Below are 27,637 nucleotides of genomic sequence, written 5' to 3'. Positions count from 1 at the left end.
GTGTTACATGGAAGGGATACAGAACTATTGTGATAAAGTTAAAAAGGTCCTCAAATCCACTGACCAAAGGGGGATCCCTCCTACATCACGCCTCTGGTTGCCACTATATGCCTGTGAGCCACTGACTCCCAGCTGCTGTCTGAATCTTTGGATTGCTGGCAGAAGTTACGATAGCATGGTCCCAATTTTTACTAGGAAGATGGCTTTAAGCACATCAAAGCCACAAATAGAGGAGCTCAGAACTGGTCACTTTATGGTAACTTTCTCCATTCTAAGCAATAATGCATCTTATAGTAAGCTGCAGCCAACTATGCACACAGGGATGTCCCAGACACTCCTGAACCTTGGGGTATTCAAAAGTGTAGTGGTTCAGATTCCACTCTAGTGAGTCTGGTTTGGTCTGCAGCAGCAGCTCTTACGCTGGGGAAAATTCCTTTGGCTGCAGAGGAGTTTTGGCAGTCACAGGCAAAAGAAACAGGCCCTCTGTATTTGGTTAAGATGCAGCAGTCCCCTGCTTAAATTGAATTCACATATAATGTTCAGTTTGGTGTATTCCTGTATTCTATCACAATCTGTTATAACAATTTATGGCAGGAAATAAAGTTTATTACATTCATCACTATGCAATTAAAAAAAGACATTTTATGTTGTTATTGACTATCAAGCTCCATGACATCAGTTTTTAAACTTGCCTCAGCAATGTTGCCTTGTGATCTCTGAAAAAAACATTTGGAGAAAACTGCACCAGCCCACAAGTATGTCTCATTGTTCTCTTTCCCATAAGCATGCTCCCATAGTTAGAGTGTCATTAAACTCTCCCACTCCTCCACACCCAGAACATGCAGACTTAATTAAAAGTATACTGCTTTGCGTAGTGTTGTATTGTTGCCTTTCTAATTATAATGCCTAGACTGTAGAAGGTGAATGTTGTTGATCTCCGCTGCACAGCCTTCCAGCAGCAATCCTGTCTAGTTACTTCTCTGTGGGAATCTGGCAAACAGACATCCCTCTTCACACACAAGTGAAAGATCAGACAGCCTTTCTGGAACTATATTGTTTCACAGCCATATGAGAACTCAAGTCTGAAATACTTCCAGAACCACAGCTTTTCACGCAGACCGCCTAGACACTTGCGGGACACTATTTAAAGACAGAATAATCTTTTCTTTGACACCATATTCTGAACTGCCTCTGAGCTAACTAGCTTCAAGGTATTCCAAGTCAATCCATGTCTTAACTCTGCCTCTGGGCAAATGGGCACAATCATTGCCACTTGCAGGGGTGGGGGGGAACCCAACAAACCAGCCTGCAAAATACTAGGCGATTCTTCAACATGCCTTTATCAAGAATCAATGCCAATTCTACCATGTTTTTGTACATGTATGTAGTTACACCAGAATATAAGTGAAATACCAAAGACTAGGCTCTTTTCTGCAGGGACTCCACTCCATCTGAGCAACACTTGGGACTACGGGGCCCTGCTTCCCAAGGTTTCCAGGCACAGCAGACTTTACATTAATGGCAGTGTTAAACCTTCACGGTGACAGCACCTCTCGATATTATTTGTGGATTTAACACTGCTTCACTCTACGGCCATGTGCAAAACATTTGAATTACAGGCCTTGGTTTCTTTGTCTTTACAACGACACACACCATTTACATACTCCATAGGAATACTGCTGTGTGCTAGTGCATCAGCCAGGTGGCCCTTTAAACCATACCACAGCTTTACTATACAGGCTATTACAATCTTCAGTGTTCAGAGTCAAATAATATAAGAAAATTATTCCAGAAAGCTCAAAGTCCCTGTTCTATAAGCTGTTTCTTTTATTGTCTCTCTTCCCAACAGTCCTTGTCATGTTAGAAGCTGGATATTGGTGTAGATGAAACCCTGTTCTGACCTCATATGACTGTTTATGTGCTCCAAATGCAATCAAATTAGGGATAATGCAACCTGAGCTCACCCCGGTACATTGAAGTTTGAGGCATGAATAAAGATGGACGTTTAACTCCTATGTGTTATTAATACTGGTCACTCTGCCTCATTCCAGGATGCAGACCGACACACACCATTTGGGTTTGTGTGCGTATGCAAAAGATAATTGGTACTATCACTTTTTTGCTACTGTGGTGAAAAAACCAGCTATTCTTTTTTACAGTTGTATGTTTAGACCAAAAGTCCTTCCAAGTACCTTCTGGATACAACAAAACCAAAAACCCACATGTGCTTACTTTCTTGCTCTTTCCCAAGCTTTTATCAGTACCTGTTTATTCAGATTTCTGTTTATTGGCAACAAAACTGTTCATTTTATATAAAGGAGAGATTTCTTTGTGCGTACCTCACTAGAGAGCATTTGCTTTGTTTTAGGAAGCTGCAAAACTCCAGAAAACTTTCCAAAAGGAATACCCTTTATCTCATATTATTTGACCAGCAGTCCATGCTGATGGCCTATATTACTCCCACCTCATTTGTCTTTCAGGCTTGTTCCAGTTCTCTAATCCACCAGAACCATCATTCAATAACTGGATCTTCACAGAAAAACTCATGCTTACAGTCCCGCTATTTGAGACTTCTCCATAGCTTACCAGCACCACTGTTTTTTTCAGTATTTCTCACCAACACCTTTAAACCCAGACTTAAAGCACTACAACCTGCATGACAGTAGTTGCCTTTTTCCTCCCTTAACCCTCCCTGTCGTGGCCTCTCTTCTTTGTCTTGCAGTAGTAGGGGCTGCTGACTGTGCCTTGCTTTCTTCTACTTGAACCTTGTAATAAGACCCTGCCTCATGAAAACATGTGCTTCTTCCCCTACCTTTCCCAAATAGCAGGTGATTTTTTTGGAAGTCAGGCACAAAACCTGTGACCAACATGACTTCTGCCACTGTAACTTTTCATCATATTTTCTAAACAATTCAAGTGAGTCAAATATTTTTACTCCCAAAGATCTTCTATCACATATTCCTCAGACTCTTCCTTGAGCTCTGAGTTATTTATTTCACAATATGGGATCTTAAAAGTCAGTAATAAAAAATTAGCAGTTCCTGTACTACCTGTCTGCTTATTCCAAGGAACTTTAAGTCTTCCTTTATAGCTACTATGGAGAAGAAATTGTGCTCTATTCCAGAACCACTATTCCAAACCATGGGAACTAAACTTACTGGTTACAAAATACAGTAAACATTCAATCTTCTGGATAGTAAAGGCGTACTCATTAAAAAGCCTTGGCACTATAATTTTCAAAGTCTGAGAAGCTTCATATACAAATCCATCTACTAGGATCAGATTACAAGAGCACATTAATATTATGTCTTTGAAAGAAATCTCCATGTTCTTTTGTAACAATGGATTCTCTCCAATAAAATCCATCCCTAATCAGTAAACCAATCATGTAAATTGTTGAAACTCATCAAGGTAAATCCCAAAGGTCTCTAAGGATCCAAAGGAGAAAATATTTCTCAGTAAGAGAGGAGGAGGAAAATATTTCTCCTTTGATTTCTTGTATATTTCTTTTTTCGTTTCAGAAAATAGTACCATGAGGATTGCAAATCTAATTATTCATAAGCCATCATCGTATTTTTTGATTATTCGAAAAGCTCTCTAAGTCAGATCCTACCCCTGGGTGCCACTCTGTAACGTCATTAAAATTATACTTAAAAAAACCCCACCAATATATTAAATTGTAATACAGTTGTAATGTTAGAGTATGATTCATGCTTACCCTCAGTTTGAGCTACATCACTTTACAGTAAGATTGAAATCACTCATCTAGGTAAGATGAAAGGTATTTGAATTCATCTTGTTTGCTAGTTGACACTTTTACAATATATTTTACAGTCCTGTTTGCCTTATTACTTAACATTTCTCCTGGCACTGTTAAAAATGTCTCATTCTAAGCCTATATTAAAGATCTTAACTCCACATAAGTATTGTACCAATGTGATTGCTATAAAAATTGATTACAACAAGTTTAACGCTCATGTGTGAATACTCATTCCGCTTAGCATTACATTGTATCAACTGAAATCAAATTGCTCTGTAATTGGTAGCAGGGAGCCAAAGCAGAAGTGTTCACGCAGCAGAACGTCACTGATTCAGCTGAGACAGTTTCTAATTTAATTCAATTAAACTTGCATGTGTAGATGCACCAAAAAAAAGCAAACAGCATGTATACTAGCTACAATAATTCAGGAAAATAGGCAAGAACTTTAATAACACACATTTTGCTAGCTCTAGGCTAATGTAGGCTTAAAGATCTTATGCCCTACAGTTAAGATATTTTACCCAGGACATAACCATAGCATATAATAGAAGGAAACTCTGGTTCTTCTCAAGGTTGTTGGTATTCGGTGATGGTAGGGAATTCACTTTTACACAATCTTTATTCTCCTAAACTGAATGCATTTAAACAAAAATTTGGAGCTGTGATGCACGAGGCTTTATTTCTTATTGATATGGCCTACATTTTCAAATGTATGCGCTTCAATACCACATGCAAAGCCTGAACTTTGGTATTCAAACAAGGATATTCAGTAAAATCAAAACAGTGGAAAATCAGTTGCTCATTTGAAAATCTTAAATTACATTGCTTCCTTTTAGTATTGTTTTCTCTAAGTCAGTGATCATAACATACAGATTTGCCCTACAAAATCTCTTTCTGTTCAATCATTCACAGCAGGCTAATATATAGAAGAACCTTTTAGTATCAACAATATATCTGCTTTGCTGCCTTGGTGTTAATTTATATCATTATCTGTAATGAGCGATAATATCCTTACTAAACTGCAATACCACATAAAACTCCCAATTATCACATTAAATTTGGATTATATTATGCTAAGAGATGTCTTTATGCCCAAGAGTAATTTTGCTTTTAAAATTCATCTGTGCTTAAAATGATTGAAAAGTGTATATGAGCCATTTTCATTAGGTGAAAACATTTATCTTGATTAATGATTGTAATGCACTAAAATAAAGTGTTATTTTGGATACGATCATTGCATTTTGTTCAGGGTAAAATTAAAAACCAGAAAAGCAAACTTGCATCCAACTTAAGTTCCCCACTATACTTAGAGAAGGAGAATTTAATCATAGTATGCATTAATGTTGTCAAATGTTACAAAATCTTAAAGCTTTAAGACTTTAAAAATCACATGACAGGGAATTTTGGATAATAAAAAAAAAAAATTCCAAATCAGAACAGCCTAATAATCCGGTGGCATCAGAACAGAGTTGTACATAGTGTGTGCTGCTACGACTACTGAGTAAGTGCCCATGACCAACTTTCACAGCCTTTGGGGAAACTGCGTGAGTCTCTAGGTGAACCCCAAGGGTGGGCTTAAAGCACAACCTGGAAGACGCTAGTTTCCACTGACTGGGTTATTCATTCTCTTGCTCTCTAGAGAGTAACAAATTGGTGCATGTTGTGATGATCCAGTAATGAATCTCAAGGTGTGTAAGGCAGGACTCAAACACTGGAATACGTTGACTCATGAAGTCTAATATTCAATATTCAAGTGTCCTTCCTAATTACGGTCAATACCATCAATGGATCATCTGGATAATATGTAGAAGATTATCTACATAAAACTACAAAATTATCTTACCTACAAGTCTTGTAGATAAGACAGTAATAAGTGCTTTTTTGGGGATATCGGCAAAGTTGTATGAAATAGAACACAAAACTTGTGTCTTCTTTGCAATAAAGAGAATCTACTAACCTAATTAGACTAGTAGTATGAAAATAAAAAAGACAAATGAAAACAACAACCCAGGAGATTAATTTTGTGTTACTGCTCATGAGATTTTGAAAAATTCTACCAGTCTGCCAAAACTAGTCATCAACATGATTAGATGCCGAGAGACAAACTTGGTTTTGCTGATGGAACTAATAATTCACTTTTTCTTTGGCTATTGTTACATAGATACACTGATAAGCAGATCCCAGGAGAAGGGCTAGAATGTTCACTTTAGAAAGGCATTTCTAAAACCAAAAAGGCCCAATTCATTTCATTTACCAGATTTCCATGTCTACTAACAACTAAACATCCTTCTACTATAGCTAAAAGCTTCTGTCAAAATTCTCTCTTTATAGGCGAAGCACCCAAAATCCCTAAAAGCAGAAAAATATGAGCTAGAATATACAGCGGAAATGCTGAAGGCATAGTATCTACTGAGGTTCTTACCACAGTAATTTTGCAGTCTCTGAAAGAACCTTATTCCCTTCTGCTCTACTAACCCTTCCGCTCATTGTCAGTCGTGGACGATGGCCACAGGGACCAATGCTACCCATGTAGCACCATTTAGACAAAACAGACCTATCACATTTAAATACAGAGACATATTTTCCTTATTCTTATCTCCCACGCCCTTTTGATTCTTTTCAGTGACTCCTTAGATGGCTTTCTAAGCATTCATTGATTAATGAAGTATTAGACTCATAGATTATAGCTAGAAAAAAACCCAAAATAACTAGTCTGATTTTTTGCAAATCAGAGGCCAAAACGTCATCCAAAATCATCAGGGATCTCTTCCCAGTCTGAAAATGGGAAGGTTTCAAAGGCAGGAGGAATCAGAATTATTTGTGTTCTGTATTGTGCCGGACATACAAGGATGACATCTCTCAGCTCTCTCAACATCACCAAGTAGACTTCATTATTTCTATCTCAGTTTTTTTTAAACTCCTTAGCACCTGGGAAAGTAGGTCTTTTGAAATTTGAACTGAGACCAAAAAAAGTTTCCAAGAGAATGAAAACAATCACTAGGAATTGTCAACACAAACCTCCAATTCTCCTTCATGATACCCTGGGAGGAAAGCTGAATTTCCCACATTAGCAGTCCCTGCCAGTTCAACTTGAACAACTGAGAGCTTTCTTTCCAAACCAGTCAACTAATTAACAAAGAAGCGTGAGTGGAATTTTTTGACACAGAGGAAAATCCTGGGTTCCATTCACAGGCTCCGTGGCTTAAACTACACACACTAATAGCGCATAGCACAAGAATGAGAGAGCATCTAAATGTGTCTTTGAAAACTTGGTTTCTAATATTTGCCCTTTAGTACCTGCTATTTATCTCGTGTTTTTCATTTCTGGCATCTAGTAATTATTTCTCTGAGTGACAGGAAACACTCACTGTTCCAAATCTTAAGAATTCCTTGCAGTTAGTGGTATTATCAAGTCTGTGGAACAGGAGATAAAGTAAACTTTCTGTGAGAATCCATTTAAAATTATTTCTGCTGGTGGATATAGCGTATTGGCATATATTTAATCAACCTGCATGCAAGACTGGGAGAAGACGGGCAGATGTTTCACTGCATTATCAGACAGAAATAAAAAGGAATGGGTTGAAGCATGTTTGGATCAAGGGTATAAAAGCAAGTAGCTTTTGTTCTCTAATACTTCATGAAGAGTCTAGAAATTGTTTTTGAATAGGGAAGTGACTCCATGAAACCCTGTTTTCCTGACTCTTGAGAACTGCTTAAATTCTATGACACAAACAGTAAAAATGAAGTGTAAAACAAACACGTTAGAGTCAAACATTCAAGATAAACATGAAATATACTCTATCTCCTGGAGCTATGTACACATGTTGGTGTTTTTAAAGGTGTCCTTGATGTCTAAAGTATGTCCCTTCTGCTTTGGTAAAGCTTTCCCTAGCTAGGTCTCTGGTTTTCTTGCACGGGTACAGTATCACCGTATCAGTTCAACGCATAAGGACTGTGTGCCAATTTATTACTCAAAAGCCAGCTAATATATTTCAGTAAGCAGACTACTGTAAAATACTGCTTGTTCACAGTAATTAATCAGCAACTAGCTCCGTGTCACAGCTTTGTTCTTGTTTTTTCTAATAAATGACAAACCAGTTTTCCCCATATACAATCTCCTGTTGCTAATTTAATTAACTGCAAGCATGTGACTAGTTTAATAGTGCACACTTTCTTGAGTGGAATCTATCAATGCTTCCTATATTCTTTTCCTGCCTATTTCCCCCCGCCCTCACATTATCCATCAGGAACCAAGTCTACATGTTGTTTTCCTTTGGCTTGCAGTTACAAAAAGGTATTATCTCTGTTTCACACAAGGGCAAATAGAAATGACGATCTGTCCTGACCCAGAAACATGCGTCATGACTCACCACTGCACTTTCAACTTCCAATGTCTCATGCCTTCTAGAAAAGTATTTTCTGCCCGTGTATCTCCATAACTAATTAATTCTTAGCAGCGTGCTTACTAAGTAGATTAGAAAAGTGCTGTAGCTGCGGGCTGTATTTATGTTAATTGAGAGAGGTTTCGTCTCACACTAAGTCACCTTCTAACCTTTGTAACAGCAACATTTGAACACAGAATCAATGTTCATCAGAAGTATTGCCAAAATACTTTTCCATGTCTGCTACTTCGTTCCAAAACATTAAGATACCATTCCCCTGAAATGGAACAGCTTACTGAAATTTGGTAGAACACATACCATTCTGGGAGTAGAGCCCCCAGTAAATGCACTGAATCACAAAGGCTCGCAGAGATGCCGAGACACAGCCCAGGGGCTTGGCTGTTAGAGGCCAGAATGGGAAATTAGAGATTTTCAGGCTGATCCATGATCTTTCCACTAACATGCTGCATGGCATCAGACAAGTGAAGATATCCACCATCTCTTTTGTTATTTATCTATTAAATGAGTATTATAGCATGAATATTCTCAGCATGCACAAAGGAACGTTCTGAAGACTCTAGATGGCAAAATTGTTTAAACACAGGTATTCAACTAGCAGGCTAGAGAAAACAAGCTAAATTTCAGAAGCTGTAAAGAAAATAAAAGAAAGCACAGAGCTGAAATAAGTTACTTAATTAAATTCCATTCACGTAGCTTGAATTTCATGCAGTGTTTATGAATAATATATAGCAATTGAAAATAATTGACTTCTGCTTACATACTTAACAAGTGAAGTCTGAGTTTCCTAAAACAGCTCGTTTACCCAAGCTGATTTTGTGGTAACCGTAGCTAATGTCATGTATCTGAGGCCTTATTATGGAGCCACAGTGCTTATATCTAAGTCTTGTCTTGCTTCTTTTTATCTCACTCTTTTAATAAAATCATAATCACGTTACACTGCCATCAACAGTGTGTGAAGCCAAAAAGGCTACTGGATTATGCCATCACTTGCTGATACAGGTAGGAAGGGTAGAATGAATTATGAAGTAATATGAAGTCCTGTTAAACAGCATTAAATGGGGAAGAAGTGTGGATGAAATTATATAGGCATTTAGTAGGAACTTAATAATCCATGTAAGAGCAGGGAGGATCCCATAATCAGGTATACACAATGTTTTAGAGGGAAAAAAATGGAAATACCTAATTAATCTCCAGTACTTTCAAGGTATGTTTTATTCCTCTAAGCATATAGCACCAAAATTATTTGGAGTTTTAATTAAATATTTACTTCAGAGAAGCATCTTGGGAAAAAATCTTTGCAAAGTCTTTATTAAAAATCACCTTACTCATGGCTCAATTCATTCATTTAGAGCTTGTGTTAATTACATTTCATGTTAGTGAGGTAAAATTCAAGTGGAATAGCTTTCCCCTTACTCTTCCCAAAATTTGAAAGACATTTTGGCCTATAATTGTGTATAATTTGATCATGAACATAGAAGCAAGCTACCCTGAATTATTCAGGTTTTGCTTCTCAGTCTGCTTTCCCCACATCTCTCTCTTGAAACCTGTTACATCAGTAAGACATAGCTCCTTGCATTTTTGTACGCTTTGATATCTGGATGAAGCTTGTATTAAACTTGTGTTAGACTTGTTTGTATACAAAGAAACAACAGTGATGTACAGCTAAAACATTTACATTTACTTTGAACTACAGATGTTTATTTTATACAGTCAATGGGAACAGAATCTCACACATCGGAAGAGCAAAGAGAGTTCTACGGCAGTATCACAGGACAGTATGTAGGCAGAGCTAATACCTGTAAATCAGGAACGTAGTTCATGAACAACTGCAAAAGAAGTACTGTCAAAGAAAGATTCGCAGCATCAAAACAAGCAGACTCTGCACTGGGATGCTAGAGGAGCAATCACAGCAAAGGAAACACTGATACGCTCATGGGAGTTTTCACAGAATGAGTTACATTTCCCTCTTTCTACAATATAATACTGCAAAATGAATTGGTTTATGCTTATGAAAATATTATTCTTTTCTGTATTTCAGGGTGGGTTATTACTTTGTTTATAAATGAACTTCCACTTTTATCATGTTACTCTAGATTATTTTGCATACCTTGAAGAACAAATACAGGTTCTAAATGCTATAGAAGTCCCTTGACTTCAAAAAAGGTGTAGTTTGTTCAGCTGAAGAATCAGTTTTCATCAAGCAGAAAAAAGAAAAACCTGCACATGCCATTATTATATTATCACTAAAAAAATAAAAATTAGACACAAGACAGCATTTAGTATTCATAACAAAGTACCAGCCTGATCTGATATTATTAGATTGCCCTCCTATTATGTTAGAAATAACTAATGGGTCAATTTTCTCTATGTCTTACTATAGTGATAGAGGAAAGGCTTTTTGCCCTAAAGCTAAGGTCAGTGAAAGGCATGAATAGCTTTTGATTAAATTAAAGTCTCTACACTTTAGGGGGTTCACTGTTATTATTCTGCTATCATGGGTTTGAGATTTCCCATCCCCCCACCCCAAATAATGTTGATATTGTTGATATCAAAAAGCACGCACTGATGGTAATTTATACGAGAGGATGAGTCCAGTGGAAAAAAAAAACCAGGTTTACAGTACCAGAATCCTTTGAAGCCACAGAGCAGTGTTAAAAACAAATATATTGTGATGGCTTTGTCCTCCCCAAAACATGCTATAAATTCTGTACGGAAAGCATTCCTTCATCCAGCTCTCATCACTGGATTGGAACTTGGTAAGGCTGTGATCTTAGATGTAAGGTTGCTACTGATTTCTTTTGCATGCTAATAACATTGAAAGCCAACGCAGGGGACAGAAAAGTATGTGAGAACAGCAACATATGAGAAAATGTTTCTTTTAAAGGAAATTATTGTATCAGCAGGTATTCTATAATGTTACTGTAACGTGATCAGTTGCACTGCGCTCCTTTAGGTTTAGGTTCTTAAACACAGCTTGGTTTTTCCTTAGCAATTTACTAGAGAAATGCTCTGTCTTCAAGACAAGGCAATCTCACTTATAAAAAAAATTGTATTTACAGCTAGACCTGCAACGTCTCATAATTATTCAGCCAAAAAACCCAGTAACTGACAGTGCAGTGATCCCTACAAACTAAATTATGGTGCAGGGCTCTTTCCAGTCAAAAATATTCTATGCACCGACCACGAGGCACAGTCATTAGAATCCTCTGATACTCATATCAAGATCCACAGGGCTTGATTCGTAAGTGTATTCAATGCCTTGACTCCACCGATTTCAATCACAGCTGAGTGCCACTGTATATTCCTGGATCTGCGCTACAGTTGTTGCATTACTATTTGCTAAGTAAGGAGTTGCTAAAGACATTATTACATTATCACTACAAAACAATGACGTGGGGTGACGTTCCCGTGCCCACTATAAGGTACCGCCCTGCTCTTGTAAGATTATCAGATTATCCTCTTACCTTTTAAGAGTAAGTAGCAACTCCATTCCACAGGTTTCAGTATCTTCATCATTCTTACTGGCCCTAAGGCAGTACAGGTCTTCGATACTGTTATTACTATGTAAGAGTGCACTCCTTTAAATCATTTGAGAGACAAGAATGCCATGAATCCTTCGGTACGCGACACAGTTCTGATGTCAGGATGTTTCTCCGTAATCTCACTGGTCATCCATATGGACCAAAATAGCCCAAGGCTGAAAACTTTCCGACATACTGAGAATCCTTTTTGAAACAGGTAGTCTGGCATGAGGGAAAGGGGCCTACAGATATTTTGATGACATGGACCATATTTTGCACTGTCACTTTCCTGACTGGCAGTACATCTGCAAGAATTTGTGAGTTTTGTTTTACACGCTATTAGTGCTGCTTTTAACTGCTGTAAATCATCAAAGAAGGCACATATAACTTCTATGTCAATAACTCGTTCTACGTTGAGTATATATTTTCTTTTGCAATGATAAAAAGCTGAAGAAAACAGAATTTTAATAGAAAAGTGCAACGCGTACATTTTCATTCAACACACTAGATTTTTTGAGAACCTTCAGTTTTCATCCTGCTTAATAATCTAGAATCATCTACTGTGTAAAGCCAGACTCACAGACCCTCAGGAGAATGCTAATGCATAAATGCACACTACAAATTAATCAGAACTAAGAAGAGTGACTAACTGCAAATTAAGGATTAGGTAAGTAGTTACTAACAAAGAAACAACCACAAAGCTCAACAAATATTCACTGAATACTAATTCTGTTTTAAACTCTACTATTTGTAATGAAACGCAATCTTACCAGACAATCAGCTTTTTACTACAGAACAGTATTTTAAACATGCACCATCTACAAATTATCTCGTCTTTTAAACACTTGAACGCATAAACAAATAGCTGCAAAATAGCGAGACATCTCAACAGCAGCTAATTTATTGTATCACTTCACTCATCTCGTGATGAATAATTCCCCAGTTAGATTTCCATTTTAAAGTATCTATGGATTTTGTTACTGTCTCTCTTAGTTAAACCTTTCTTACATTAACATCACAAAATGGCTCTAATGGCCTACTTGAGAACAGACTTGACTTTACTAGGCTTTATGGATGTAAATTTGAGATTAAAATTACACTTCCCAAGCCAACACCAACAGAAGACACAGCAATAAAAATAGTTTTGCTCCACAGCAGTAGTCAATAGCCTAGATCCTGATCTCCCTTGTGTCAGCAATAATCTGATGCACTGAAGAAAATGAAGTCACTTCTAAGTTTCCATCCAGAATAAATTCTGTCCCACTCTCTCTTCAGTCAATTGGTAAATTCGTTTAAGCAGCCTGTACTGAAGAGGCAGGGCAATCCTCATCCTAAAACAAAGGCCAGTGAAACCAGGAGTCCTTCCACTGACTTCCATGGCCTTTGGATGAGGCCCTAAAACAAAGAAATCAGAACACCAGAAGGGATTATATCCTAATTAGAATGATCTCATTGACACTCAGACAAACCTTCATTGTTCAACAGGCATAGTATCAAGCTAAGTCTGTCTAATAGTTTCTGAACACTGCTATCTTGAATATTATTCAACAATCAACTAGACATCACTTAACACACACTATGTGAGAGACAAATAGGAATCTAATAACTTTCTCTAAACCCTGTATTACTGCCACTTGAAACACTTTAAAATGCAAAATCTCACTGCAATTACAATATTCTCTAATCAGCGTGTTCTTTTAAATTCAAACTGTGTACTCCTGCAGAAAGTATTAAGAAATAAATGCTGTTCAAAGAACCATACCAGGCTTTTAGAACAATGAAATCTTTTTTACACAGTTCACGGAGACTTATTAAAACAGGCACAAAACCTTTCTCTGGCTGTTCTCACAAGCACTAGAACATAAAGCCCTCAATTTGGGGGTTATCATGCAAGGAAGTAGTCCTGTAGCAACCAGCCTTAAGCAGCAAAGGGGAACACCACTGTAGATATAACTCATTGTCTTCTAAGCCTGCAAAGATGCTTTTCAGCTCCGATACACAGATGGCTATTGCAACTGATACAGGATTGAAAAGATAAGTATTTGTACTGTAATACAGTTTTGGAAGAAAACCACGTGTCTTCCATGTTGGCTTTAGAGAATCTGCATTAATTTGTGAATTGATATTTGCACAAAGAAGGAATACATGAAAACAAATGCAGATGCAGAGTGAATAAAGCAAGCTGAAGGGATATGCTGGGGATATGCCTTTCATATATAGCTCAAAACTTTTAAGTATGTGATGATATATTCAGGTATTTAACATTAAGCATTTAGAAAGGTGTCTCATGGTTAAGGCTCCACTGATATTTTTTTTTTTCCTTAAAATATTTTCATTTTGAATGTCACTTACTGGATTCAAGCTCATCTCTATGGCAGAATTACTAGTGAGAGGACAAATGGATTCTCGTGAGCTTCTGAAGAGGGTGATATTCTTCCATAGAAAACTATTCAATCATTCATTTTCAAATGCCATTCAGGGATTCTGCCCTTCTGCCACTCTCTAGTTAAACATATTTATTATCAATGCTCTTATGGGGCAGGAAATTTCCTCAGGAAATATCAATGGTAAAAATTGGTCATACTGGTTTAGTCTCTAATGAAGACTACTGAGAATGGTCAAATGAAAGTGGACATTTGGAGAAAATCAGGCTTACTCAATAGGAAATGAAAAGCAACCAAATGTCAAACTCTGAAGGGGGGAGACATTAGAGCTATGGAGTTAAAAAAAGAAACCTCCCAAAACAGAACAAAAACACATACCAACCTTTCTTCAGTCTGGTTCCATCTTGTCCTCAGCTATGACACATTTTTCTGTGTATCATATTAACTTAAGAGTCAGCCCTAAGTTATTTTTATACCCTCAAAAACATATCCCCAAAATGATAATGCCCTGAACGAGTATAGTATTTCAGTAATACTTTGCAATTGATTAAGGACACCTCTAGCACTGTTATATCCCTGAAGATACTAGCCAGACATTTCCTTTTTAAATTACCAGATAGCTCATGGAAAGTGAGCAGGCGTGATAAATGAGCTGTAGTTTTCTAGACTGTGCTTTTTAACAGATGTATTTACACATTTCACAATCTACCGGTAGGGATGGTGCGTGTTACTGCCAAATGTTAGATTAAATGTTATCAAACAGAAGTCTCCCAACAAATTCCCATCATGTTGACTATTAAGATCAGCCTGCCATGTGTAATTTTTCATGTTATGTCCTCGATCAAGAATTTTTAGGCTATTGTTACTATTTTAATTATCCTTTTTTTACTCACCAATGCATGAAAATTACATATTTACATGAACAAAGAAATTGCAGAATGCCTATCTAGAGGCTTGTGCCACTTAAATTTTTAAAATGCTTTGTAAGCTTGTTTAATAATTAAATAAAAAAAACCCACATCAAAAACCTAAATCTGATCCCATTTCTATTTTACACTGCTCTTCAAAGGGCTCTCCCTTTCAGACAATAGCAGAAGGTTTTGTCTTGCCTGAGCCAGCTGCTCTTTATCACAACATCTGATTTCCCTTAAGCAGTTCAATGATGAGAATTAGCCACTCCCATGCCACTGGCTGGTAAAACCCTGAGGTGTTACTGAGTTGCTATCAGCGACAGTGTGGCCTCAGGTAGACATTTTAGAGAAAGAAGAGATTCCTGGGGAAGTTGTCATTCCTCTCTGTTTTGCTGGAGAGGAATAAATGGAGCCCATATTGTGCTGGACCGTTTGCATCTGCTGTACCACATAAAGTGGCATGTTGGGGTACACGGGGGCAGAGGTAGCGATAGCGTGACGAGATATCTAGTTCCCACATTAGCACAGCCTAAGGCAGTACACACCTTGTCATATAACCTTGGCCCAGGCACGTACAAGCCCCAGTGAAGATGCAATGCATCCTGCTCCAAGAACGGTCATAGGCTGTGGAGTCCCACCACACAACTGAAGATATCTTACCTGCGTCCGTGACAATGATGGTGCTACAATGCCACTGGAATAATGAACAACATGCTGGGCTCAAAAACTTGCCCACAGGGCATTCAAAATCTTAATAAAATACAATATTGTTAATGTATTCAGTCTGATGGTTACTATTTCCTCATGGATGCATGGTAGTATCAGCTCATGTGTCCAGACACAGAGAGAATTTTGTCACAGCACCTTCTGAATAGCAACCGTATGATGATACAACCACAATCCACATTCAGCAGAGCTCTTAGAGATCATGCATCTTAAGTGTCAGGCTCAGTGCACTTCACAAACACATAAAACACAAATATTAATCTGGCAGTGCTACTAGAAACATGCTGTTTCTTTATATGTTAATGTCTGTTCACACCTCCAAAAATACTTCATTTATCAGCATCTTAAGTATAAAGGTCTCAGAAACAATGCTGTAGTCAAGTGGCTTATAATTTCCCAGGCTATGATCAGATTAGTTTCTTTACATGTCTTTAAGGAAAGCTGAGCAATTAGAGGGGAAAAAAAAAAAAGAACCAAAACCCCCACATTCCACAAATGTAACTTACATTAAAAGTGATTGCTGATTTGACTGCCTGTGATACATCTTCAGTGAATTCCTGAAAACCTCCAAGCTTCCAAGGTTTGCTAGCACAAATATTACATTGAAACTAAAGCTTATGTATTAGATCTTTTCCTCAGAATAGATTTTAAGTTGTTTTCAAATACGATGCCTGCATTTCACGCTGCACTTGTTAGTCACATGTTTCATGCACTTAGGAAACAGAAACAATTTTCTAAGACTGAAAACCCACATTTATTATTAGTATTTTCAAGAACTTTGCACAGAGCATTTGAAACTCCAGAAGTATTTATTAGAGAAATATGTGGATAACTCTGGATCATGGAGTTTCTGAATAGCAGAGGCTTTGGAGACAACTTGTGCACACGCTAAAAAGCGGAATATATTAATAACTAGAAAACATATTTAAATATAATTTTACATCTAAAAGCGTGTATGTTTCAGCAATTTCAAAACGGGGAAAGAAATTTTGCTCCTACCTCTTCCAAAGCCCATAACGAATCAACCACAGGCTTGATCTTCTTAGTGTTATATAGATTTAGGAGTTTGTCCATCACACCCTTGATCAGGCCACCTCGATTCTGTTTGAAAAGTAGATTCAACAGGGAAAATCCAGCAATGACTTTGTTCTCCTCATACAGCTTGATAGGATTTACTTTCTCAACCTGCCACCACTGGAAAGCAATAAACAACAGCAGGGTTAGAAAAACATTTTTCAAGAAATGTACAGGAAAGTTCACAAGAAAGCTGTCTGGGCAGATGTGATACATGACTCATCTGTCGGATCTGAAGCAAAATCCTTACTGCTTCTCATGGTTGTTATTTAAGGAAGAGGCAAAAAAGTATGCAGCTGACTGACATGCAGAAATAAAACACAGACTTGTGTTGCATGAGATTAGGGTGTTGGAAGAACGGTGAACAGATCTGGTTTTAGGACGTGGGTCTAGAAGTAAGGAATTTGGACCTCCCTTCTTACTTCTGCTATCCTTCTTTGTTATCTCAAGAGAGCCATACGAGCTTCCCAAACTTTCGCAAGCAACTTTTGACTATTTCTCTTCTCTCAAAAACAAGGAAACCCTGCGCTGCTTATCAGCTTCCATTTACTTTTCACCCATTATTATGTTTGTGACATTTGAGCAAGCCTCATAATATCTAATGAAATTATCTTATCTCATTTAGCCCAAGAGCATCCTTGAGACTGAGATCCCACTTCCTAGCAAGTTTTATTTGAATGGGTCAATTTTTAATTAAAATTTTCATACAATTTTGATGAGTTAATTTTGCAGTATAATTACATAAAGAAACTAGTTATACTTTTATACAAAATTTGATATGCTATTTTTTATTAAGTCAATTTATTCATATTTATTCAGTCAATAAATACCAGTACTATCTGAAAAACATTTCAGGTGAAATTGATTTTGTTGGGCCAACCTACCCACAAATTATATGCATCTGGATATGTTTATATTAACAGTAAAAAGGCTGCATAGTAAAGATTATCTTGCTTTAGTTCACAGATGCATGACAATAACAAAGATTGTGCCACTACAACCATTAAGAAAATGTAGAAGGCAAAGAATAGCTTCTTGCTACAGTCTTTGATTTATCTTGTTTTCAACTACACAGAGACTTTTGAAGCTAATTTCTCCTGCGAAGGGGTTGTTGCTGGAAGCTGTAAATGAGCTCTTGGCAGAAAGATCGTATAATAGATCTTCAGTCATGACTTCTCCCTCTGTTTTTCTTGTCTGAACGAATCACTTTCACTCCTGGTTAACTTATTTCTCGCTAGCAGTTTATTTGATATATTTGTTCCTTTTTCAATCTCTAGGATTTCTGAGTAGATTGTTGTTGTTGTAGTAAGCTGAAGAAAAACAATTTAACATTCTATTTTTGGATTTGTTGACATCATCAATTAGGAAATAAATGCAACATCACCATCTCTTTGATGTCACTTGAAATGAACATGGAGAACTGAAAAATGCATTTCTGTATAGAACTAACCTCTGAAAAGCTGGAAATGACTGGACACAAGCCCCATCTTAAGAGATATATCTCCTTTAATTCACTGCACTGTCCTGACAGTGTTTTCAAATACGAGGAACCTACAGGGTACAGTTATCCATATCCATGGATATCATATTCTGCCATAAGTAAATAAATAATGCAGTCTAACTTTAAACTTAGCTGTGTAACAGATACATGTCTGATCGCTAACAATTTAAATATGCGTTGCACACAGATCCAATTCCTGTCTAGCTGTCGTATCAGAAGAAAACACGTCAGACCACATTGCAGTCAGAAAAACGCTCTCTTTAGCAACATCAGAAGCAACAACTTAGTAGAGATAAGTGAGAATGATAAAGATGAAAATACTCCCAAAAAGACTGAAATTAGAGGAAAGAGCAGAATCACAGCACTGGGACACTTACTGATTTTGCAAAACTGAAGAAGCTTTTTGTCTCCCCAGTAACCATGTTAGATGAACCTGTAAAAGATGAGTACAGTCACATACAACGTATTACATGCTGACAAGCAGACTATTTATTATAGGTAAAAATCATTTCCATGATTCACATTTAAGAAAAAAAAAAAGATTTCCACGGGTTTAAAAGGGATTAGCAGACATTTTTATACTTTGGGAATAAATAACGAGGCCAAGGTGACTGAGCCCTACAAGTTTATAGGTATTCTGAGATGACAAAAACAATCTATCAAATCTTCTAAAACCAGGAACAGGTTAAGTGCTACTAGGCATCCTGACACCAAAACTCTTCTATAGTGCTCTCCTTCTCTGCAGTCTCTGACACACTATTATTTAGCAGCGATCACCGCACAGGTGTCCTTTCTCTGTATCTGTAGAGGTACATTTATCTGGCCACTACACGTGTGAACATCCACGCATTGTACACTACAACCTGTTAAATGTAATGACAATTCACTGGCAGGGACTTCATTACAAACAAGCAACCAGGTTGGCCTGTACAGTCCAAGCAGATATCCGAGTGACAACGCATTCGTTATTGCCACCCTGCTAGCTAGATGAAAGCCCAAGGAAGCAGGTATGCTTATCCATGATGCCACTGCACCTTCCACTGCAATACAGATATATTCTCCATTTCAAAAGTTTAGCAATCCCTCCAGCTGTCCTCCTACAGGAGCTTGGCCTGCTTTATCAACACACAACATGGCAACCTGGCAGAACTGCAGGAAAGACACGTTTACTCGGTATGTGGAGCAGTCCGTGTACACCAATGGAAATTCGTGAACAGAAGCCTGAGCTTGAATTCCTCAAAGTCATGTCAAAGAAAAACGATAGCAGTCTTCCCGAAATCTTCCTCCAAGCTTCCCTCCCACAAGGACTATGTTACAGTTTCCTTGGCCACACTGTGATTCCAATGGCGTGCAGAATGAGAGATCCAAGTTTTCTCCTACACTTCTCCTGTATCACCCAATGTTTAACAATCTGAAACGTATGTTCGGTTTCACTTTTGGAATTTTTAGAAATCTTTTTAAGGGTTTCTTTGTATTACCTATTGTTTCTCAATAATTTAGTCCATGCTCAGCTTCACTAAAATCCTTGATTGGAAATGGTCAAACTGAGAAAGTATAACATGGCGGCCTCCAGTTTTGGAAAGAGTGGCATGGGTGATTTTAAGAGATTTTAACCTTTGCAAAGCTTTAGTTTTGAAATATGTACCTGACTTTTTCCACTCACCATATAAAATGTAAGTCCCAAGTGGTTTGAGAAGACTGAGGCCTTTCCCAGTATTTTCTCCACAGAGACAGTCCAAAACAATATCTACTCCATCCGTCGAGATTCTAAAAAGCAAGAAAGAAATCTCACTTTGCAATAAGATCCACAGGACTGATGAGCCAGCATGATACAGGCTGATTGTTAACATAATACTAACATTTTCCAGGTACTTTAGAAAGGACTCTAAGGCTGAGGCTTTGACTACGTGGAAACTTTCTCCTCATCAAAAGACAATTCAAACTCATTCAGTGCTGGAATGCAAGTTTGTTGGGCTAGTCAACCCACGCCTTTCAGGCTTAGAAGAGTGAGAAACCATCTTGTTCCCCCTTTTTTGAGGGCTTTCAGTAAAATTACATTATCAAAAAACAGGTGGTAGATATAAAGTTCTTTCTGAGTGAATGCGAATGTCAGAGAATGTCTTTTTTTTGTCAATGAATGTCAGAGAAAAAGGACATTTTTGTTATTCAGATATTCTTATATGCTTTTTCTGAATTCATAAGGAAACAGATCTTATCCTAGTTCTTCTCAGATAAAATGATATCCTTATAAAGTTATTTAGAGAATCTTCTGTTTCAGACTTTGTAGCAACTAGACGTCAGCAAAGAGTTAAATCAAGCATAAAGAGAAGTCACCAAGAGATAAAAACCCAGCTCTAAAGATACAATCAGGCCATATTATAGAAAGCAGAAAGTAAATAAATCGTTTGCATGTTTCAATAAATTGTTTGCATATTTATAATTTTCCAATAAATAGCTTTGTGAATGCAATGTCAATATGAAGCTGAAGAAGAAGAAAAAAATACACTCAAATATTCTGATTCAGTTGTTCTTTTCTGGCAAAACACCAGTCTGCAAAATCGTATCACTAGTTTGATCTAAGTCTAATATCCTACCTCCTAATGAAGCAAACAGCCCAAACAGTAGTAAATTCTTGATTAATACTCTTAAACAATTATGCAAATAACTGGTGCAGACTCTACAAGAAAATTGCAACCTGGAGACTATCAAAGGTTTAAGGGGCAGTCAACAGCATCTAATCCCCAGGAACATCAATTTGCTCCTCATGACCATGCCTTCTGCAGTGGCATAACTGCAATTAGAAGTCAGGAAAGAGGTAAAGCTTTAGGGCTTGTAATGCATCTTTCTGTTTCCTCACAAAACAAAGGTGATACTCAGACATCCGCTGGTTACAAACAGCAACAAAATCGGACAACTTTACTCTTTGGTACTGCTGCCGTGGGTGGGGGGGGTAATAAATTTTTATATTCAGGCCACTGGATGAGCTTTCACTGTAACTGAATAATGACTTTGCAATCAAACAGCTTTTGGTGGCTTCCACAGTTGAACCGATTCCTCATCCCTTAGGAATATTTACACATTCATATCACCTCTGGGTTTTGTTGTTGTTGTTGTTGTTTGTTCATTTGTTTGGGGTTTTGGGGGGATTTTTGACTTTGCTCCCTGATGAAAGCTCTTCCCTGGAATACCCCAGGCACCTGCAGTAAAGCAGGTTCCTACCACTATCCTTTCTCAACCACAGGCCCACCCTTTCTTGCTCACAAACTCAACAAATGAAGAGCCTTCCCCTTCCCTTAGGACTCCCCCGACCCAGGGTGCAGCAGGCAAATGCAGACTAGCTGTCTTACCCACTGGCCAGCCAAACATTTTAAGCAGAACATAGTATACAGCTAATATGCAGCAAACCAAACAACTACACTGTTCTCCCCACTGCCTCTTTCAAAAGATAATTTGTCTTTATAGCGTTCTCAGAATTACCACTGTACTTTTTTTTTTATTTTTCAATGCAAAGTGAAAATACATAGATCTGAGCAACAAAACAGATTATTGGCGTATTCTACAGGGTGCCAATTCTGACTTTTAGTCAGGACTACCAATTGTGCTAATATTACGCAACTCTATACCAGGAAAGAAGCACAAACTAGCTTGTTGCGTCTACGTTTTATCTTTTGTATCCACTGGTTCTCTGCCTCATTGGTCTATTGCGAGGTGAAAAAGTATGTGAATATGCAGGATCACCAAAAGGGATTTTAACAGACTTAACAGAGCAGAATTCCACCCCTTCTAACCAGGTCTCCTTTAGATTTCAGTAGTTACGGTCTGTTACACAGTCAGGGGTGGTGTCAGGGAACTGTCCCAAAAAGAACTGTCCTGATGACGGGCAGAAGCAGCCAATGTTATCTGCAACCATAAAGTTATCAGAAGTTAAAGGGGCCTTATGCCTTTTTTTAAGCACCGATTTCTGTTGTATCTGCTCCCACATCACATACCTACTTAGATCAGACCTTCTGCTGCCCCTGTCAAGAGTTAGGATTATGGTTGGTGCTGAACTCTGATTAATGTTTTCAAGTGCTCTTTCTTGCTGAATCAATGTTTGTAAAGCAGGGATTGCTAGAATTCAGTCTTCACCTCACTGCAGCAATTTTCCAGGGGCAGCGAAACACTTAGGTATGTATACCTCCCCAAGAGAAAAGCTATCAAAAGGGCTGAAGAAATGTGCTGCAATTCTTCCGAGCTGTAAGAAAATGGTAGGGGTGTCATCTGCTGGACAAGTCCTATCTTTTCCGGTGAAAATTCCCATATGGAAAAATTTTCCTTTGATATAAAAACGTCCTTTGTAATGGATCATTTCAAATGTTCTCTTAAGCCCTTGGGAGTGCCCCAGAAACAGGAGCAAGACACCCTGGTTTCGCCTCCAACAGCAGCCTGGATTGCTAACAGCTCAGACAAAAGTCTGCTACAGACCGAAGGCCCTCTGAGAGCTAGTAACCCTCATACTGAAAGACCTTCTGAGACTTTGCACGTCACACTGAGGAATGCGCAAGTTTGACAGGAAGCCTGTGAACTGTACTACCTTGGGGTGCCCCTTCGAGAAATTTCTTGTTTTATGCCCAGCTACATAATCTAGTATTTTGACAGATACAAGATGAAGGGAAAACATTATTATCTGTCTGACAAGTAAAATCAAAAAGACATTTTTTACTAAGACTTTCTTATCAATTCTGAAGTTTTGCCACCTGTATCAATCTAAAAACAGTTAGACAAATTGGAAAACAAAGTATTTGAAAGCATGTAAATAGAAACACGCATGATGACTTCAAAAGGCAACAGGATGATTCTAATCTGAACGCAAACAAACAAAATCTAAGGCTCTGAAATTAAAACAGACATCACGTGCTCTGATATCAATCCCTGGCAGAGGATAAAACCCAGGCAGATAGAAACACACCAGAGAACTCCAAAACATGGATAACTTACAGATCCACTGAAAATATCTTACTCAGTGCATTACAGTGAGCTACTACATATGCAGATAATACCAAAGTACATCCTTCTGTTAAGACCTTTATTCTTTTTCACTTAATTTACTTTGCTCGCAACAGATGTCCAAGTATGAACATGGACTAACAAAGCTTATGCAGCTTATAAAGAAATAGGGAGATGCTTGCTGTCTTGTCCCTTGTAGTGGACAGATGGAATATCTGGAATAAACTACAGTTCCCAAACTCACAAATGTAATTTGTTCCCACAAATATGGTCAGCCCCGTGTCTTTCATAGTATTTTGCCAGATACTATACAACTCTTACTCAGGAAAATAAGAGATTACCTTTTTACTTCTTGAACATAGTCTGCATTTCTGTCAAACAGGTGAGTTACTGAGTCTTTGATTGCTTCATGTTTGAAAGATGAAGCTGTTCCAAAAACAGTAACATTGGGAATGGTTGAACAGAGCTGAGCAACAGCTTGACCCTGCAAACACATTATTATGTTAGTTCACGGATATAGAAATTGGTTGACAGACTTTGCTGCTGACAATTCACTCGTGACACAGCAAAATCCAAGACCAAACATGTGCAAGGACTTCCCAAACTAATTTCTTGCCAGTGCAATGCAGTTCAGCCACAGGAAACAAATACACTTAAAAGGATATTCTGAAGACAAAGCAACTGCAGGGATAAAAGTAATTTAATGTATCAAAAATTGTATTGGAAAAGAGTTGTTCTTACTCTTTTGACAAAGGCAGTGTAATTTAAGGGAAAAGGCATTAATTTACAAGGACCACCAAAAATGATTACTCAAAGAGTGCTAGAGAAATATTTCTCATTTGCCACTTGCATCCTATGTGCATTTCCCCCAGAGCCCCTTGAGTAACGTCAGCAGTCCTCTTTGCACTTCATACTTCAGAAAGGCACTGACTGCTTCCGCACATGATTCAAATCCTCTCTGCTCACGGGTGAGATGCCAGAACAGAATTTCTGGCAAATAACATAAAAGTACTTGGCTCCTGTGGTACTCAGATACAGCTTTTATGCTTCAGGTTTTTGCAGTCCTAATACAGAAGGTCTAGTGTAGTCAGTCCCAGGACAGCATGTAGTCTACCATTCCTAAGCACTCACATTTTCTTATGGTTTCAGCGGGAGACAGCAAGTTGGTATAACAAATACTGCATAGTAAAGCAAATCTGGTTTACCTCTTATTAATAACAATAATTATTACTGATTATTCAAAATGCAGAAATAGCCTTGAGTGACACTAACAGGTCTGCTTAGGCCAGTGCCCCAACCTCAAAACTGATCAACAGCAGAGGGAATAAAACAGCCTAGAGCATGTATAAGAAAACCATTCTCCTAGTATACCCCTCCTGCGCCCAGGCAGGAATCCAGTGGAGTCAATCAGGTGCTATGTCAGTGTTTAGGTAGGACTTGGGGCATTAGAGAATTTGTACTTCGACTTTCCAGCTTCGGGCCCCAGAAGGCTTTAACTTCTCTAAGTTTTAACCTCTAATTTCATCAGGCTGAGAAAAGAAGGGAAGCACTGCATAAATGCTGAGCCATCTAGATTTCAAAAAAGATCCTAACAGGTCGTCTTTTTACAACCCTGGGTGGTTTGTTTTACTCTTAACACACTAATGAATGGAAAACAGACTTTTGGTAGCCACATCCTGCCTCTTGCTGTAGCCACATTATTCCACTAGAGCTAGCACGGTTACACAGATATGCCCAGAAGCAAGAAATGGCACTGCCGTTCTAAAAATAATGTCTGATGGAATTCAGCAGATTCTTACTTACATTTACGGCCAAATGATTGTCATTTGCAAACTGTATGCATGACCAGTAAAATCATCCATGGATAAACACATTTCTGTTCATTCCAACCAGAAACCCTGATTATTAGTATGTAAATACCAGTAATCAGTGCTTGGGTTTTATTTACAGTAGAATAATTAGATAACCCTGCATACCCTGGGGGTTCTTGGCATCCTCACATATAATGCTGAGGGTAATTGCTAGTGACAATCCTCTGAGCTGAACATTGCAAGAGAGAACAATATTATTATTTATATATGGTGGCATCCAGGAGTTTCAGATTGGTTTCCTACTGGATTAGTCAGTAAATAGCTACACAGCAAGGTACAGTCTATGTGATCCTTTGGACAGGTACCAACAGACACAGAGAAGAGAGCAGGAGAAGGGATGCGTTCTCATTCTTACTTTACAGCTGAGAAATGGAATAGCACAGCAAATTGAACAACCTGTCCAACAGCTCAGAGAAACTTATACCAGGACCCAGGCATGAATGCTGATTCGTAATCCAATACCAAACATAAATGACCTTTTCTTTTTAAAATCACCCACCATTTTCCTGTGTTGGAATCCCTAATCTCTTAGAAATCATAGGAAAATCCATTCCTGAGGGGCCTCATCTCACACGATGTAATGTCTTTGGGGAGCAGAACACGTTTCACTCGTCTTATACTTCATTTCTCTACTACTTACCATCTCATTCTGAAGCCCAGGTTTTAGCCTCCACAAATATTGTAACATAAAACTACAAGACAAAAATTAATCTGGATTTTGTATCTCTCCTTTTCTTAGTCATTTTCACTAGCAATCCTCTTTTCTCACTTTCTGTGTCTCCCAGAAAACCAACGCTCATAGCGATTTAGATAAGTCACTATTTTATAGTGTACGCTAGTTGAGTGAAATTCTGACATTATTGATCTATTCTCTAATAGTTTTCTGCATTTTCAATCTAACTTGGGAAGACAAGGGATAATGAGTATATCCCGAATCAAAAACATGAATGTTTAAAAGGTCAAATATTAGAGTAGAAAACATGTTGATTTTTATCTTGCCCAAGATGATTAACATTTAACAAACTGACAGTCAGATGAATAGGAGAAAGGCACAAAAGACCCCAGGATGTGCACAACCTATTCTCCTCCTGACTCAAACTCGGTAGTACACCCCTCCCTTCCCCTGCAGAGATAAGCTTATCTAAAACCCCAGATCAGAATACTTTCCAGCTTTCTGGAGATATTTAAAGCCTAAAACTGACTCATATGACCAGTACTTTTATAATTGGATGAACAACATCACTGAAGTATTTTGAGGCAATTCCGCAAAACATTCTTCTACAGCTTTCTGAAGATCTTAATTTGACGTCAACTCTTACTTATTTTTGTGCAAAGTATTCTTAGTATTTGTATTTCAGAAATCTTTGAATAAAGGCCGATATTGGACCTTTCAGGCTTTCCCCCCCAAAACAGGAGAATTGAACTCAACCTATGAACTCAAACATTTCACTAATTTCTGTGGAATTCGACTAAGCTCCAAAACAGCACCGTAGCTACGCAAGTCACTCTTAAGTCTCTTTTCTAATCCCTCAAGTCATCTAGCTACCTCTGGATTAGTAGCTAGTGTTTAGAGGGCTATACATTTTAATTGCAAGTATGCGAGGCCCTGGTGTTCAGAATGTCCATAGTTCACAAATGAAGTATGCACAAAGGGTTTTGCAGCTGGAAGGAAGAACATGCTCTTCCCAGGGCCGTGGAGGGGCAGGCGTGGTATCCATGCCGGCTCCTGTCCCACCACACACTCTCACCGGGAAGCATCCTTTGATCACGGGGGCACACGAGCCCCATCCTGTCTTTTGGATTCCAAAGCCATTCCCCCCCTAAAAACTGCTTTGTGGTAGACAGACAAGAGAGCTTTCTGTCTCCTCCCTGCCCAGACAAAACCACATCATCTCTGTTGCCAGCTTTCACTGTGGAGCCCACGTGGATATGGAAACAGGCACCATGTTATCAGAAATAGTGTACGAACTCTAAAACCTTCCAACAGCGTGTCTAATTAGATAAGCAGGATTTGAAAAATAAAACTCTTCACACATCTAATTTTTCATATACGATGCAAATTTCTACATATAAGTACAGACTAGATTCTTGCTTCCTGAACCTGGGAAAATTAATAAGTAGCAAAAAATAATTCTCACTCGGACATTTAATTTTAACTTTAACAGGATTTAGCAGTCTTTGCAAAAACTGATCAATTGCTTCACTGAAGGGATAGACATGGTTACAAAATATTGTCTTAAAATGGAATTAATCTCCTTTAAAATATATATGTTTTATATACTACTTATCATGCAGAACTCCACACAGTGAGTCCTCAAAGAAATTAATAACTTGGATTAAATCATTCTGTGGAAATGAAGCATGACTCCTAATACCGGACTTAGCATAGAAGTCTTGTGTCTCTTTAGCTTCAAAGTCTGTTTGATGGATTCCTTTTCAAGGTATCCTGTCAATTTATAAAACCAGTATGTTGAACCTAATCTACATATACGATTATTAC

General features: G+C 38.0%; 1 protein-coding gene across 1 annotated transcript in view; it reads right to left on the bottom strand.

Moving 5' to 3' along the window:
• Positions 1 to 27,637, bottom strand: part of VAT1L (vesicle amine transport 1 like) — a 64,238-nt gene that overhangs the window by 18,003 nt on the left and 18,598 nt on the right. The window contains exons 4-7 of the mRNA XM_075510857.1: positions 23,608 to 23,750; positions 19,944 to 20,047; positions 18,658 to 18,713; positions 16,705 to 16,899 (exon numbers count right to left, since the gene is read on the bottom strand). Of these exons, the coding sequence (XP_075366972.1) occupies positions 16,705 to 16,899; positions 18,658 to 18,713; positions 19,944 to 20,047; positions 23,608 to 23,750 (498 nt within the window). The remainder of the gene's footprint in view (positions 1 to 16,704; positions 16,900 to 18,657; positions 18,714 to 19,943; positions 20,048 to 23,607; positions 23,751 to 27,637) is intronic.

The sequence above is a fragment of the Mycteria americana genome, chromosome 8 (genome assembly GCF_035582795.1).
Source record: "Mycteria americana isolate JAX WOST 10 ecotype Jacksonville Zoo and Gardens chromosome 8, USCA_MyAme_1.0, whole genome shotgun sequence".
NCBI lineage: Eukaryota > Metazoa > Chordata > Aves > Ciconiiformes > Ciconiidae > Mycteria > Mycteria americana.
The sequence above is the reverse complement of the archived record's forward strand: the minus strand, read 5'-3'. Positions and strand labels throughout refer to the sequence as shown.